Below are 12,781 nucleotides of genomic sequence, written 5' to 3' on the forward strand. Positions count from 1 at the left end.
CAGAAATATTTTCACCTATGGTCAAAATGACTACTATCAGATGTTTACTGGCAGTAGGTACCAAGAACAATTGGCATATTTATCAACTAGATGTAAGCAAAGCTTTCCTACATGGAAATTTACAAGAAGAAGTTTACATGAGGTTTCCAGCAGGCCTATCTCCTTCCGGTCCTAATCATGTGTGTCTTCTCAATAAATCTTTGTATGGCCTTAAACAAGCTTCCCGACAATGGTATGCTCGGCTTGCTGGTGCCTTAAGCTTCAAAGGCTATTCCTCTTCTATGAATGACTATTCCCTATTTTTTAAACGACAAGGAAATTTGACATCTATTGTTGCAGTATATGTGAATGATATTCTCATTAGTGGGAATGACTCAGTCGAGATTGAAAGTCTTAAATCATTTTTGCACACAGAATTCAAAGTAAAAGACCTAGAAAATCTACATTATTTTCTAGGCATAGAAATATTACGAGAGAAAGAAGACATAATTGTGTGTCAAAGGAAATTCACCTTAGATTTGCTAAAGGAATTTGATATTGCGGCAACTCCTTGTGTGTCTTCCCCATTAGAACCATCTTCAAAACTTCATTCAGATGTAGGCCCTCTTCTTCCAAATCTTACTGTATACCGACATCTTATGGGTAAGTTGATTTACCTCACCCATACAAGGCCTGATTTGTCGTTTGCAGTCCTCAAGCTCAGTCAATACATGCAAAGCCCTCTCCTTTCTCACTTCAATGCAGCTCTCCGAGTCTTGCGTTATCTCAGCTTAGATCCAGGGCAGGGAATTATATTGAACTCTCAACCCTCTCTAAACTTAGTTACCTTTTATGATGCCGACTAGGGCTCTTGCCTTGAAACTCATCGTTCTGTGAGCGGATTTTATATCTCCCTTGGTGGCTCCCCCATCTCTTGGAAGTCTAAGAAGCAAGACTCCATCAGTCTTTCCTTTGCAGAAGCAAAGTACCGTTCAATGCGTCGAGTTGTCGCATAATTGACTTAGCTCACCCGTTTACTTGAAGATATATCCATTTCTCCCTCCTTACCAGTATCCGTTCTCTCCGATAGTAAAGCACCCGTCAATATTGTCCGGAACCCCATTTTTCATGAACGAACCAAACATGTCGAACTCGACTGTCACTTTGTCCGGCAGCAGTTCCTCTCCGATCTCATCACTCTTTCTTTCGTTCCTTCCTCCTCTCAGATTTTTGATCTTAAGGGTTCCAAGCAAAATATACGATCGTTTTCAACATATATACACTTATAGATTTAGAATTCTTACCGAAGTTAACAGGGTAAAGACCTGAAAAACAGTAATTCATCTCAAAGTTACAAACTTTTCAAGGAAACAACTAAATTTCAAAGAAAGAAGAGCAAAATAACATAGTAATAATCCAGTTCCTGTTCCACTCCCAATTCAAAACACCAAGAGAGTAGTTGCAGATCCAATAAAGCATAAAGCTTATGCAAGCAGAAGAAAAAATCGACAATTTAAAATCTTACAATAAGCTCTATAGAAACAACCAGAAACGAATATCACAAAAGAGGAATTAATACACATACAAAGAGGTTATTCAAGAATTTTAAACGTTGATAGTAACATACATGGGTAAGCAGTTACACCAAAAATTGAGGAATTAGACGATGCAGTAGTTGGATTGGTGTTGACCGGTAGAGTCGTCTCTGCGGTTGCATTTTATAAATTGCATTCATCAAATGTGTTTTATAAGTTGAATTCATACAATGCATTTATAACTCGCATTGTCTAATACGCTTTATAAGCATTTATAACAAAAGTTGAAGAATTAGACGATGTAGTAGTTGGAGTGGTGTTAAACAATAGAGTCGTCTCTCCCGCAGCAACAATAAGTCAGTCGCATTTAGCTAATGCATTTATAAATCCAATTCAACGAATGCGTTTTATAAGTTGTATTAGACGAATGTGTTTTATACCTCGCGTTGTGTAATACGTTTTATAAGCATTTACAACAAAAGTTGAAGAATTAGACGATGCAATAGTTGTTGGAGTGGTGGTGAATAGTAGTCGTAGAGTCGTCTCTCCTGCATTGGAGACATTGCGTTTATAAGGCGAATGTGTTTTGTAAGTCTCATTTTTGGAATGCGTTAATTAATCGCTTTTGCAGAACCGCATTTTATAAGTTTAAGTCGCAGTCAGTTTCCATTACAATCCTTTGTATCGAATTTCTCGGACTTATAAATTACATTTCCAAATCCGGTTTTATGGAATCTATGTTAAAGTTTCTATTTGTATATGGCCAAAATCGAGGTGGTTAATCGAGACCGGGGTAGTAGACCGAGGTTCAATCCAAGTTATATTGGATCGTTACACGACTAAATATTGCCTAGTTCGTGATTCAGGGATCGATCGAGATCGAGATCAGTTAAAGTCGAGACCGAGAAGGATAGAGATCTAGCAAGATCGAAACAAGACATACTTAAAATATTTGATTCTTGTTGTAATTATGGTCAATAATTTGGCTAATGGAGTTCATCTCAAATAAGCAAAACTATCTTTGCAAAGTATAGACTTTGTTGGCAATATTCTTTGGGACCCAAAAATATTGCATTGTGTGGTGGACATCATTTGCACAAGTTGTATCTCTTCTTTTACACCTAAGAGGCCAAGATTTTTTTGCCTATAAAAGGGAAGGCCATTAGTTCATTTTAGATACACCAATAAGACTTGAGTGTTCATTTCTTGTTTCTTCCTTTCTTCCTTTATTAAGAGTGTTTTGTATGAGAGTTAAGTGTTGGGAAGCACTTGTGTGGACCCTTTCTTTGGAGTGATCTTGTGAGGTTATTCTCTTAGGGTATTTGGGATTAATTAGAGCTTTTACTCTAATTTTGTACTCTCTTTTGTACTCTTATTGTTATAGTAAATTGCTCCTCTCCGCTTGTGGACGTAGGTCACTTTGACCGAACCATGTTAAATTTGTGTCTTCTTTATCTACTTTAATTGTCATTGTTATCAACTTCCATTGTCTTTGTTATTGTCATTATACCGTTGTTTGGCTAAATTCCGCACTATCCGATTTTCCGATCCTAAAAAAATGGTATCAGAGCCGGATCTAACCGGATTTATTTTAGTAGCCAATATGACTTTAACAAAGACCTATGTTGAGAAATTTGACCGAAGTGCAAACTTCGAAATGTGGCAATTAAAGATGGAAGCTATCCTAATTCAGGATGGCTTAGACTTGGCGTTGCAAGGAAAGGAGAAAAAGTCGGATAAAATGACGGATGAGGAATTTACTGTCATAGACAAAAGGGCAAAAGCATCTATCATTTTAAATCTCTCAAATGAGGTTTTACGTGAAGTTTATGTAGAAACCACAGCCAAAGGCATGTGAAAAAAATTGAAAACCTTATATATGAAGAGGACGGTGGAAAATAGACTTTACCTGAAACAGAAGCTTTATACAATTCGTATGGTTGAAGGTACCTCTATTCTCTCTCATCTTGACACCTTTGATTCCATTCTTATGGATTTGAGTAATATAGATGCTGAAATTAAAGATGAGGATCAAGCTGTGTTACTGTTTTGTTCTCTACCTTCATCTTTTAAGTATATAAGAGATACTATGCTTTATGCAAAGGATAATATCTTTTATAAGGATATTAAATCTATCTTAAAATCAAAAGAACAGATAGATAGTGATATTACTGGGGAAGCTAGTGGAACTCAAGCGGAAGTTGGCTTGTTTGTTAGGGGCAAATCCGACTCCATATCCAGATACAATAATTTAGAGTGTCGTTATTTTCATAAGAAAGGTCACATTATCTCCGAATGCTATAAGCTGAAAAATAAAGAAAAGCATAGGGAAAGGAAAAATGAGCACAAAAATACTGACACTGCCGAAACAAGTGTAGCTGCTGATGAGATTGAGGGAACTATTTTTTTAGCAACTAATAATAGTTTCAAATCTAACAATGAGTGGATTTTAGATTCGGGTTGTTCTTATCATATGTGTCCCAATCGGGATTTATTTACCACATATGAATCTATTGGAGGTGGAGTTATCTTGATGGGCAACAATACTGCCTGCAAAATTATTGAAAAAGGTACAGTCCGAATCAAAATGCACGATGGTGTGGTGAGAATTCTTACCGATGTTAGACATGTTCCTGACTTGAAGAAAAATCTAATCTCTTTGGGTACTCTAGAATCTCTTGGGTGCAAGTACACAAGTGAAGGTGGAGTTCTGAAATTTTTTCAAGGTGCTCGTGGGATCATGAAAACACACAGATCTTGTTCGTTGTATACTTTATCGGGCTCCACTGTTATAGGCCCTACTACAGTTTCGGTATCAGACAACTTGTCTGATTTTGATGGCATTAAATTTTGACATATGCCCATTGGGGCTTTTGCGGAGAAGGTGGAGCAAATTTACTATATCATCCAAAATTAGGCCAAGGTGGAGATTTGTAATATGACCATTATTTTGTCAAATGAAGTCCATATCACATAGCATAAGCATCTTTGCAAAGTGTAGACTTTGTTGGCAATATTCTTTGGGACCTAAAAATATTGCATTGTGTGGTGGACATCATTTGCACAAGTTATATCTCTTCTTTTACACCTAAGAGGCCAAGACTTTTTTGCCTATAAAAGAGAAGGCCATTAGTTCATTTTAGACACACCAATTCAAGAGCTTTTCACTCTTGTCTTTCTTTTTCCTCCTTTATTTTATTATAGAGTATTTTGTAAGAGAGTGAGTGTTGGGAAACACTTGTGTGAACCCTTTCTTTGGAGTGATCTTGTGAGGTTATTCTCTTGGGGTATTTGGTAATTAGAGTATTTACTCTAATTTTGCACTCTCTTTTGTACTCTTGTTGGTATAGTGAAATTGCTTCTCTCTGCTTGTGGACGTAGGTCACCTTGACCAAACCACGTTAAATTTGTGTCTTCTTTATCTTCTTTAATTGCCGTTATTATCAACTTGCATTGTCTTTGGTGGAGATCTCGGCATGTATCAAGTCAAGACCAGTTGATTAGCCAATCAAGAGATTTCCTTCTGTATTTAGAATTGTACCATATATAGAACTCCTCTACTATATAAAGGGGGTTCCAATCATTTTGGAAAGACAGATTCACGCATAACAAAGCAATATATTACGTTTTCTCTCTTAAGCTCTCTTATTCAGTAGTTCAGTTCTTACTCTTCAATAATACACTTACTTGGTGCGAGGGCAACCTAGTTCAAGGGCCAAAGATGTATGATATATCAGTTTGCTTTATTTTACAGTTAATTTCTAACTTCAATTTTCATATTTCTCAGTTTGCGCCAAGTGAAATCACATATCCTTAAAATCACTTACAAATTTAATTGTTATATGATTTTAAGGGTAAAAACTATTTTTTCCATTATGATTTATCCTTACTATAAATGCATTTTGGTAAAATCAACACATCATTAAAATTGTTGAGGAAAGAATGCAAATTTTGAAAAATAAGTTCTCACGTGCTACTATTATTTCGCAAAATAAATCAATTTTTGCTGGAAAAAAAATGCGTATGTTTAATAAAGTATTTTTTTGTTGTTGATAAATTTGATGTATACTTTGATATTTTAGTTTAGTATTAAGAGTAAGTGGGTAAAATGACCTTTATATAAATTTTAAGTCATGAGGTCGACAATGTTCATATTTGGTTGAAGTTGATAAAAGAACACCTGAAGTTGAAGTAAGAACTATTATTTCAATGAAATACTTATCAATTCAATTCTTTTAATTTGAAATTATCTATTTCAAGTTAAAGTTGATATAATTGACCAAATTGTAAAATAATTATTAATAGATAATAATATTTTAATCCGAAGTTGAAATAATAAATAATACTTGCAAAATAAATATGCCCATTACAACAACACTTCCAAACTACACATTAATCAATAATTGTATTCAGCTATCGAGATTCAAAGTTTCTCTTAACACTGCTATATTGGATATTGGCCAGGCCATGGGAATCAGAATTACATTCTGCTCAGACATCAAACTGAATGAATTATTAGAATATAACAATATGATTAGGAATATAATTAACAATATGATTAATTGGTATGTATGAACATCAAACTGAAAAGATGGTTCAAAAGCCTTTTGGTTTGAATCAGTTCTTCCAAAAGTATACACCATATGATTATTCTGAAACAAGTACAAATATTTCTGTCGTGCTATATCACAACATGAGCATGTTAATAACAGCGCATATACTGATTATTCAACTAAATTTCAATAAAGAAAACCTTGGTTTTCAGGATCAGTGTCACCACTTCTGTACCTTAGAAATAACCTTAGAGATAACTTGATATGGTGAGCAAATTCCATTAATGTCCAATTAAGCTGCTCGAATCCACGAGCTGTTATGAAATCTTGAGATTAATCTTCTGCTTCTTCTCTTTCTCTTGGAACAGCACCAAAGTTGTCAACTAGTAAGTCCACAATTATTGGCACCAAATCCTCACAAGGTACTGATTTCTTATAAACATCTCCCAAATGTGAGTCACTCCCTATTCTGCCTCCCAAATAAACATCAGCACCTTCTACAGTTTTCCCTTCTTTTCTTGTCAAGCATCCCATAAATCCAATATCCGCGACTTGAACTTGTCCACATGAATTCGGGCAACCAGTCCAATGCATCCTCACCGGCTTTGTCACAGAAACTAGTCGTTGTACCTCCTCAGTTATCTTCATGGAACGCGCTTTAGTCTCAATTATGGCTTGCCCGCAAAATTGGTTACCAGTACAAGCCACCAGATTTTTCATGAGAATAGGTGGATTGGTCGAAAATCTGTTCTTTAAGAGAGGCTCATTGAGCAATGACTCGATCTTTGAGTTCTCAACGTTGGGAATAATGATGTTCTGTTCAACAGTCAACCGGAGCTCTCCTGAACCATAGTTATCCGCTAAACGAGCTAGCTCGTCCATGTCATCTGCTTGGACACGACCTACCGGAATGTGAAGGCCAACAAAGCTGTATCCTTCCTGTTTCTGCGGATGCACGCCAAGGTATTCTCTCCTTTCCCATTGTTTTTGAACCAAGTCCTCTGTTGATTCTCTATCTAGCTTTTGTTGAGGCATTCTCTTTACGACCTCTGCCCTGAATCCTTCAACGCCCTGCATTGATTGAAATTAAATAGGGAGAAAATGAGACCACTAGCGAAGAGTTTGGTGCTGCCTAGTAAAGGGAGTGGTACATATCCACTTAGATGCAGAGGCGGATCCAGGATATAAGTTCTATGGGTTCAATATTTAAATTTCTTAACATTGAGCCCAATGTATGTTAAAAGTTATGGTTCATATACTAATTTTCTTGCAATATTACTATTAGTGGATTTTTATACCTAAATTTACGCTCTGGCTACTGGGTTCAGATGAACTCGTTACCACCACTCTACGTCCGCCTCTACCTAAATGAGCTACTAACATTCCATCATTACATGAATAAGACTCGTGAATGAAACCCTACTCAAACCAATATACCAATATGCAGCTCAATTTTTTGTCGGGTGGAATTATGATTCTCAATCAGCACGATGTATGCTCTGAACTTACAAACTCTAGTTGAGGTCTATATATATTTACAAGACAAAAGACAGAATAAAACATGCAACAGATAAACATAATGAGGGTATCACTCACCAGTTCATCAACTAACCACATCATTCTTGTTTTTTGCCTGTTCCCTCTGGTACCAAGATCTCTATAAGCTTCTAATATTGCTTTGCAAACAGGGACCACGTCATCAGCTGGAACCCATGCATCTAGAGGAACTGCCTCTGCACATCGCTTCGGACTGAAGAATCCACCCACAAGCAGGTTGAATCCAAATCGTCCATCTTTTGATGCCGGCATATAGGCAAGATCATTGATATGGGGATGCTCATAAAGATCATGTGACCCTATTACACATACATTCCACTTCCTTGGCCTGCAACAAAAATCTCATTAACAGATGCTTTAATTTTCTCCCTCAAATAATCCCTAGGATAAGCCCTCCTTTATCCATGATCAACAAAAAGGCGGACAGGACACACAAATTAAGTTTCGTTTTCTCAATAATAATTACAAGGGTATAAAAATGTAGTTTATCTAATATGCCAAGTTAAAAGCAATATATAATATCACCCAAAAAAAAATAAAAAGGTAAGTTTAATGTAAGATCAATCAAATGATATGAATCTTGGCTCAAGCATTAAGGAGAAAACAGCTAAATGGGAATATTTTTATGCAAGACTTACAAGTTAGTAACAGCCGGATTGCCACGAAAATTGGCAGTAACATATTGGGAGAGCAAATTAGTGTAAGGCCTTGTGTCTACAATTTCATGTGGATCAATCCCCGCCAGAGGATTTCCCACCGGATTTCGAACGTTGTCCATGCCACTTTGCAGACTGGTCAAGCCAACTTCATCCAGTCCCTTTAGAATCTCGGGTACATCAGGTAGTACAACCCCGCGAATCTGCCAATTTTGCCTTGTAGTCACATCACCACATCCATCTTTTCCATATTTCCTTATCACACTGGCTAAGTATCGAGTTTGGGCACTCGTTGTTACCCCATTTGGAAGCTTCAATCGCATCATGAATCGGCCATCTGATCATCACAATCCAATAACATTTTATAAATATGATCAGCATATTAGATGAAGAATATCATATTAAAATTAACAGAAAAATGAATCTTGCTTTTAGCTTGACTTACCCTCCATCTGTTCCATTTTACATCACACTCTTTCCTTTTTAGTGTACCTAAAAAATACTTTATACTTGAATTCGCTGTAACTTTAAACTTAAAAATTTACCTTTAACAGCACGCTCTTATAGCAATAGAAATGTTATAATATGCCCTCTTATAGCTATAGAAATGTTATAATATGCCCTATGTTCCCTTTTACTTGTCCAAATTACTAAAAATATATTCCCAATACTTTTGGAAATGCTATCATTATCATTGGTAAATTGTAAAATACATACTTCATAATTCATTTTTTTTTTAATTTTAAAGGGAATGCAAAATCAAGTTCTAAGGTGAACAAGAGGGAGTAGTACTTTTTGCATAGTTTTCAGAGAATATCTAATTTATAATGTAAAAAATGACTAATCTAGTCTGATTTAGCTTAAAAAAATAGTCAAATCAACACTAAAAAGCCAAAGATGCCAAACAAATTAGTAAGTCCAGAGTATTAAAAACAAGATATTTATTTAGAACTTACAATGATGCTTTCTCCTATGGAAAAGGCCAAGCCACTTGAGCCTAACATCAATATCATCTTTAGTAAGCTTAGACCCTTCGATCTCTTCAAGTGAGATCTTAGCAAGATCTTCAATACCATTTTCCATAAATAATTTCATTGGTTCTTTCTCAATCTTGGCCTTTTCAGCTGGATTTATCCCTTGTCTGAATTTTTCCTTGAGTACCCAATACCCATCTTTTTCCTCTACTCTAGGCTCTAGCCTCTCGGAAGCTATCTCCGCCTCCCCAGATGGTGGTACTGCCACCGTCTGCGGCGGTGTTGCATGAAGCTTAGCAGTCCTGGAAAATCTGTTAGGATTTGGCAATGAAGTTGCTGAAAATTTAACAGAAAAAGATGCCATTTTTGACAGATTTAACAAGAAACTAAGTAATAACAAGTGATTTGGAATTGGGATGTAAACTGATTAATTTCTTGATTGATGATCGTGGCAGCTAAGGCGGTGGAGATGATATAATAATGGAGAAGTGAAATCATTTTTGTAGACGTGAACTATTTTTGGTGGACTCTTGGAAGTTCCAAAGGGTCGTTATTGTTAAAAATGTAAATGACTAGGATGTCCCTATTACCGTTAAATTTAAAATAAAATTGTGGGATCTACTAGAAAGGTCAAAGGTGCGTTATGGGCTTTTTCTTTTTGGGTAAGGAGTACCCTTTTGGGCCATCCATGGGTCAAGGAAAGAGACGTGTGCCCTTTTGATTTAACCTCATAATAATATAAATTACTCTTTTCATTATCAATATTTTTTTAATGCAAAAGCTAAATTAAAATTGAAATTTTTTGTATATTATAATTTTATATATATATATATATATATATATATATATATATATATATATATATTATATTATATTATATTTAATTTGTTGAGTTTGAATTACTTTTGGCTAATCGACCAAATATATAACGTGCCCTAATTTAATTTGTTATACTCCTTATTGTTGCAATTTTTATGACAGAGTTTGACTCAGCATGCTGTGTAAGAAAGAAAATATTTTTAAACTTGTTATTTTATATATTTTATGATATTTTTTTGACTATAAAAAATATGTTATTAGATGTAAAATAAAAAAAATTTAATTTAATTATTTTTAAATATGAAAAGGTGGTATTCGTTACGAGATGAACTGATAAGGAAATAATACCATATAAGAAAACAAAGAGAAAAATAAAGCGTGTATCTTATTTTATTTTTAAATTACTAATCTCACTTACTCCCTCCGTTCCAATTTACGTTAACATGTTTCATTTTTGGTCTGTTCCAAAAAGAATGACCCCTTTCTAAATTTAAAAATAATTTAGCATAAACTTCCAATTCTACTCTTAACGAGGAGCTTTTATAACCACACAAATACTCTGGATCCCCTTTTGACTTGTTTAGGACCACAAATTCCAAAAGTCTTCATTTTTTCTTAAACTCCGTTCCCCGTCAAATAGGTTCACATAAATTGGAACGGATGGAGTATGATTCACAAATCCATGTAATTATTTCAGTGAATTGATACTTATATAAGAAAATAACTTACTCTATCTGTTTAAAAAATATTGGCACTATTTTCTTGTTAGTGCTAAAAAAATTTGGCATATTCAATATTTCCTTAATAGAAAATATTTACAAGTCACACAAGTTTCAAAAGTTTTACAGTCACACAAATGCTATGACTTATTTAAGACTATATATCTTAAAAGTTTTTCATTCTTTATTAAAATTTGTGTCAAATCAATTAAGGCAATCTTTTTAAAACAGATGAAATAGTATTTTCACTATATATCGATTCCCCTGACCAGCAACCTCCTTAGTCAGAGCTCGTCGTACCGGGTTAGTGCGTTTTACATCTCTGGTATAGTTTGAGAGCTATTGCACAGTGATCAGGTTACCCAGTGCCCATCCAAGGGTAGCGACTGCGGGTTTCCCTGAGAAATTTCTAAAAACAAATAACTTAAAATACAATTACTCCCCGTGTTCACTTTTACTTGTCACGTTTTGACTTTTCACGCCCCTTAAGGAATAATAAATGAAGTGTATAATTTACCATGATACCCATATTAATTGATGCATATTTTTAATGGTTTTGAGAAAATAATTTGAAATGAGTACTTAATGTTGTGAGTATAACAGGAAAAAGGAAATCGTTTTCCTTGATATACTAAAAGTGACAAGTAAAATTGAAAATCCATTTTTAGAACACTGGACAAGTAAAAGTGAATGGAGGGAGTATATAGTTAGTAACAACTTACTCCCTCCGTTTCATATAAATAGTCATGGTTACTAAAAATAGTTGTTTCAAATTATTTGTCATTTTAGAAGTTCAAGACAAAATTAATTATTTTTTTTATTTTTTACCCTTAGTAAATAATTGTTCTTGAAGATAGAGATAACACATAAATAGAATAAATATTCAATGAAGAGAGATTATATCTTAAGACATAAATAAGAGTAGAATAATCCAATCTTTTTTTCTAATTAATACTCCCTCTGTTTCAGTTTATGTGAACTTATTTCTTTTTTAGTTCGTTCCAAAAAGAATGACCCATTTCTAAATTTGAAAATAATTTACCTTAAACTTATAATTTTACCATTTTTTTTTCTTAAATTTCGTGCCCAATCAAATATGTTCGCATAAATTGAATCAAATGTAATATTTTTTAAGAGACGCATAAAAAAAATCAGACGGGGAGTATTGACTAAGGAACGGCGCCCACAGTTTTTCTGCTTGGCGGGAGCCGTGGTGTCGGAACCTGGAAGCACAGTAATCATAAAATACGTCGAACAAAAGCTGTCTGTGGGACCAGGGGAAAAAAGTTGGCCTATACGATAAAAAAAATTATATTGAAACGTTAATAGAAAATTTCATAAGTGGCAAGTATGAAAAGTCAAATATACTGTGGAAAACTGAAAACGATAGTAATTGGCAATTGGCAAGTACTCGTTAGTCTATGGCGTCCAATGGTGGTGTTCAAGAGAGATCTAAGTATAAAATTTTACTATTTTTATTTTCTGATCAAAATTTCACAACTGTCATTCCTTTTAGATAGAAATATTTAATTTTAATTGCTTAACAACTTGGTTAAATGGTTGTTATGTATCGTTTCATAATATATTGTATAGTATTATATTGAATTGTACTATATCGTTTTGATGTATACTATGTTGGATATATTTTATTATTTGTCGCTGTTTCATGAATCCATGTACCAAAACTTGCAATATTATAAAGGAAAAGTAAAGTACGAAAATATTATTATATAAAAAGTAGGATAAATAAAAAATAAGATTATTTAATAATAAAAAAATGGCAAGATAAGAGAAAAAAAATAAAACGATGCGATCAAATCAAATCGGTCGTTTCATAAAGTGACAGTTTTCGTCTTTACATAACGACAGATTTAACGATACAATACAATACAATAAAATTTAAGTAACAATTAAAACAAACATCATATTTAAAGTAATAATACAATACAATACAACATATAACAACCATCCAAATAAGTTGTAAAGGTA

General features: G+C 34.2%; 1 protein-coding gene across 1 annotated transcript; it reads right to left on the minus strand.

Moving 5' to 3' along the window:
* Positions 1 to 6,400: 6,400 nt before the first annotated feature.
* On the minus strand, positions 6,401 to 9,618 carry LOC107767028 (ferredoxin--nitrite reductase, chloroplastic-like). Its single transcript, NM_001324935.1, is given in 4 exon segments — positions 6,401 to 7,138; positions 7,664 to 7,952; positions 8,263 to 8,617; positions 9,237 to 9,618. Coding segments are annotated over 4 exon segments (1,764 nt in total).
* Between the last annotated feature and the right edge of the window lie 3,163 nt (positions 9,619 to 12,781).

Source organism: Nicotiana tabacum, chromosome 24, assembly GCF_000715075.1.
Source record: "Nicotiana tabacum cultivar K326 chromosome 24, ASM71507v2, whole genome shotgun sequence".
Taxonomy (NCBI): Eukaryota; Viridiplantae; Streptophyta; class Magnoliopsida; order Solanales; family Solanaceae; genus Nicotiana; species Nicotiana tabacum.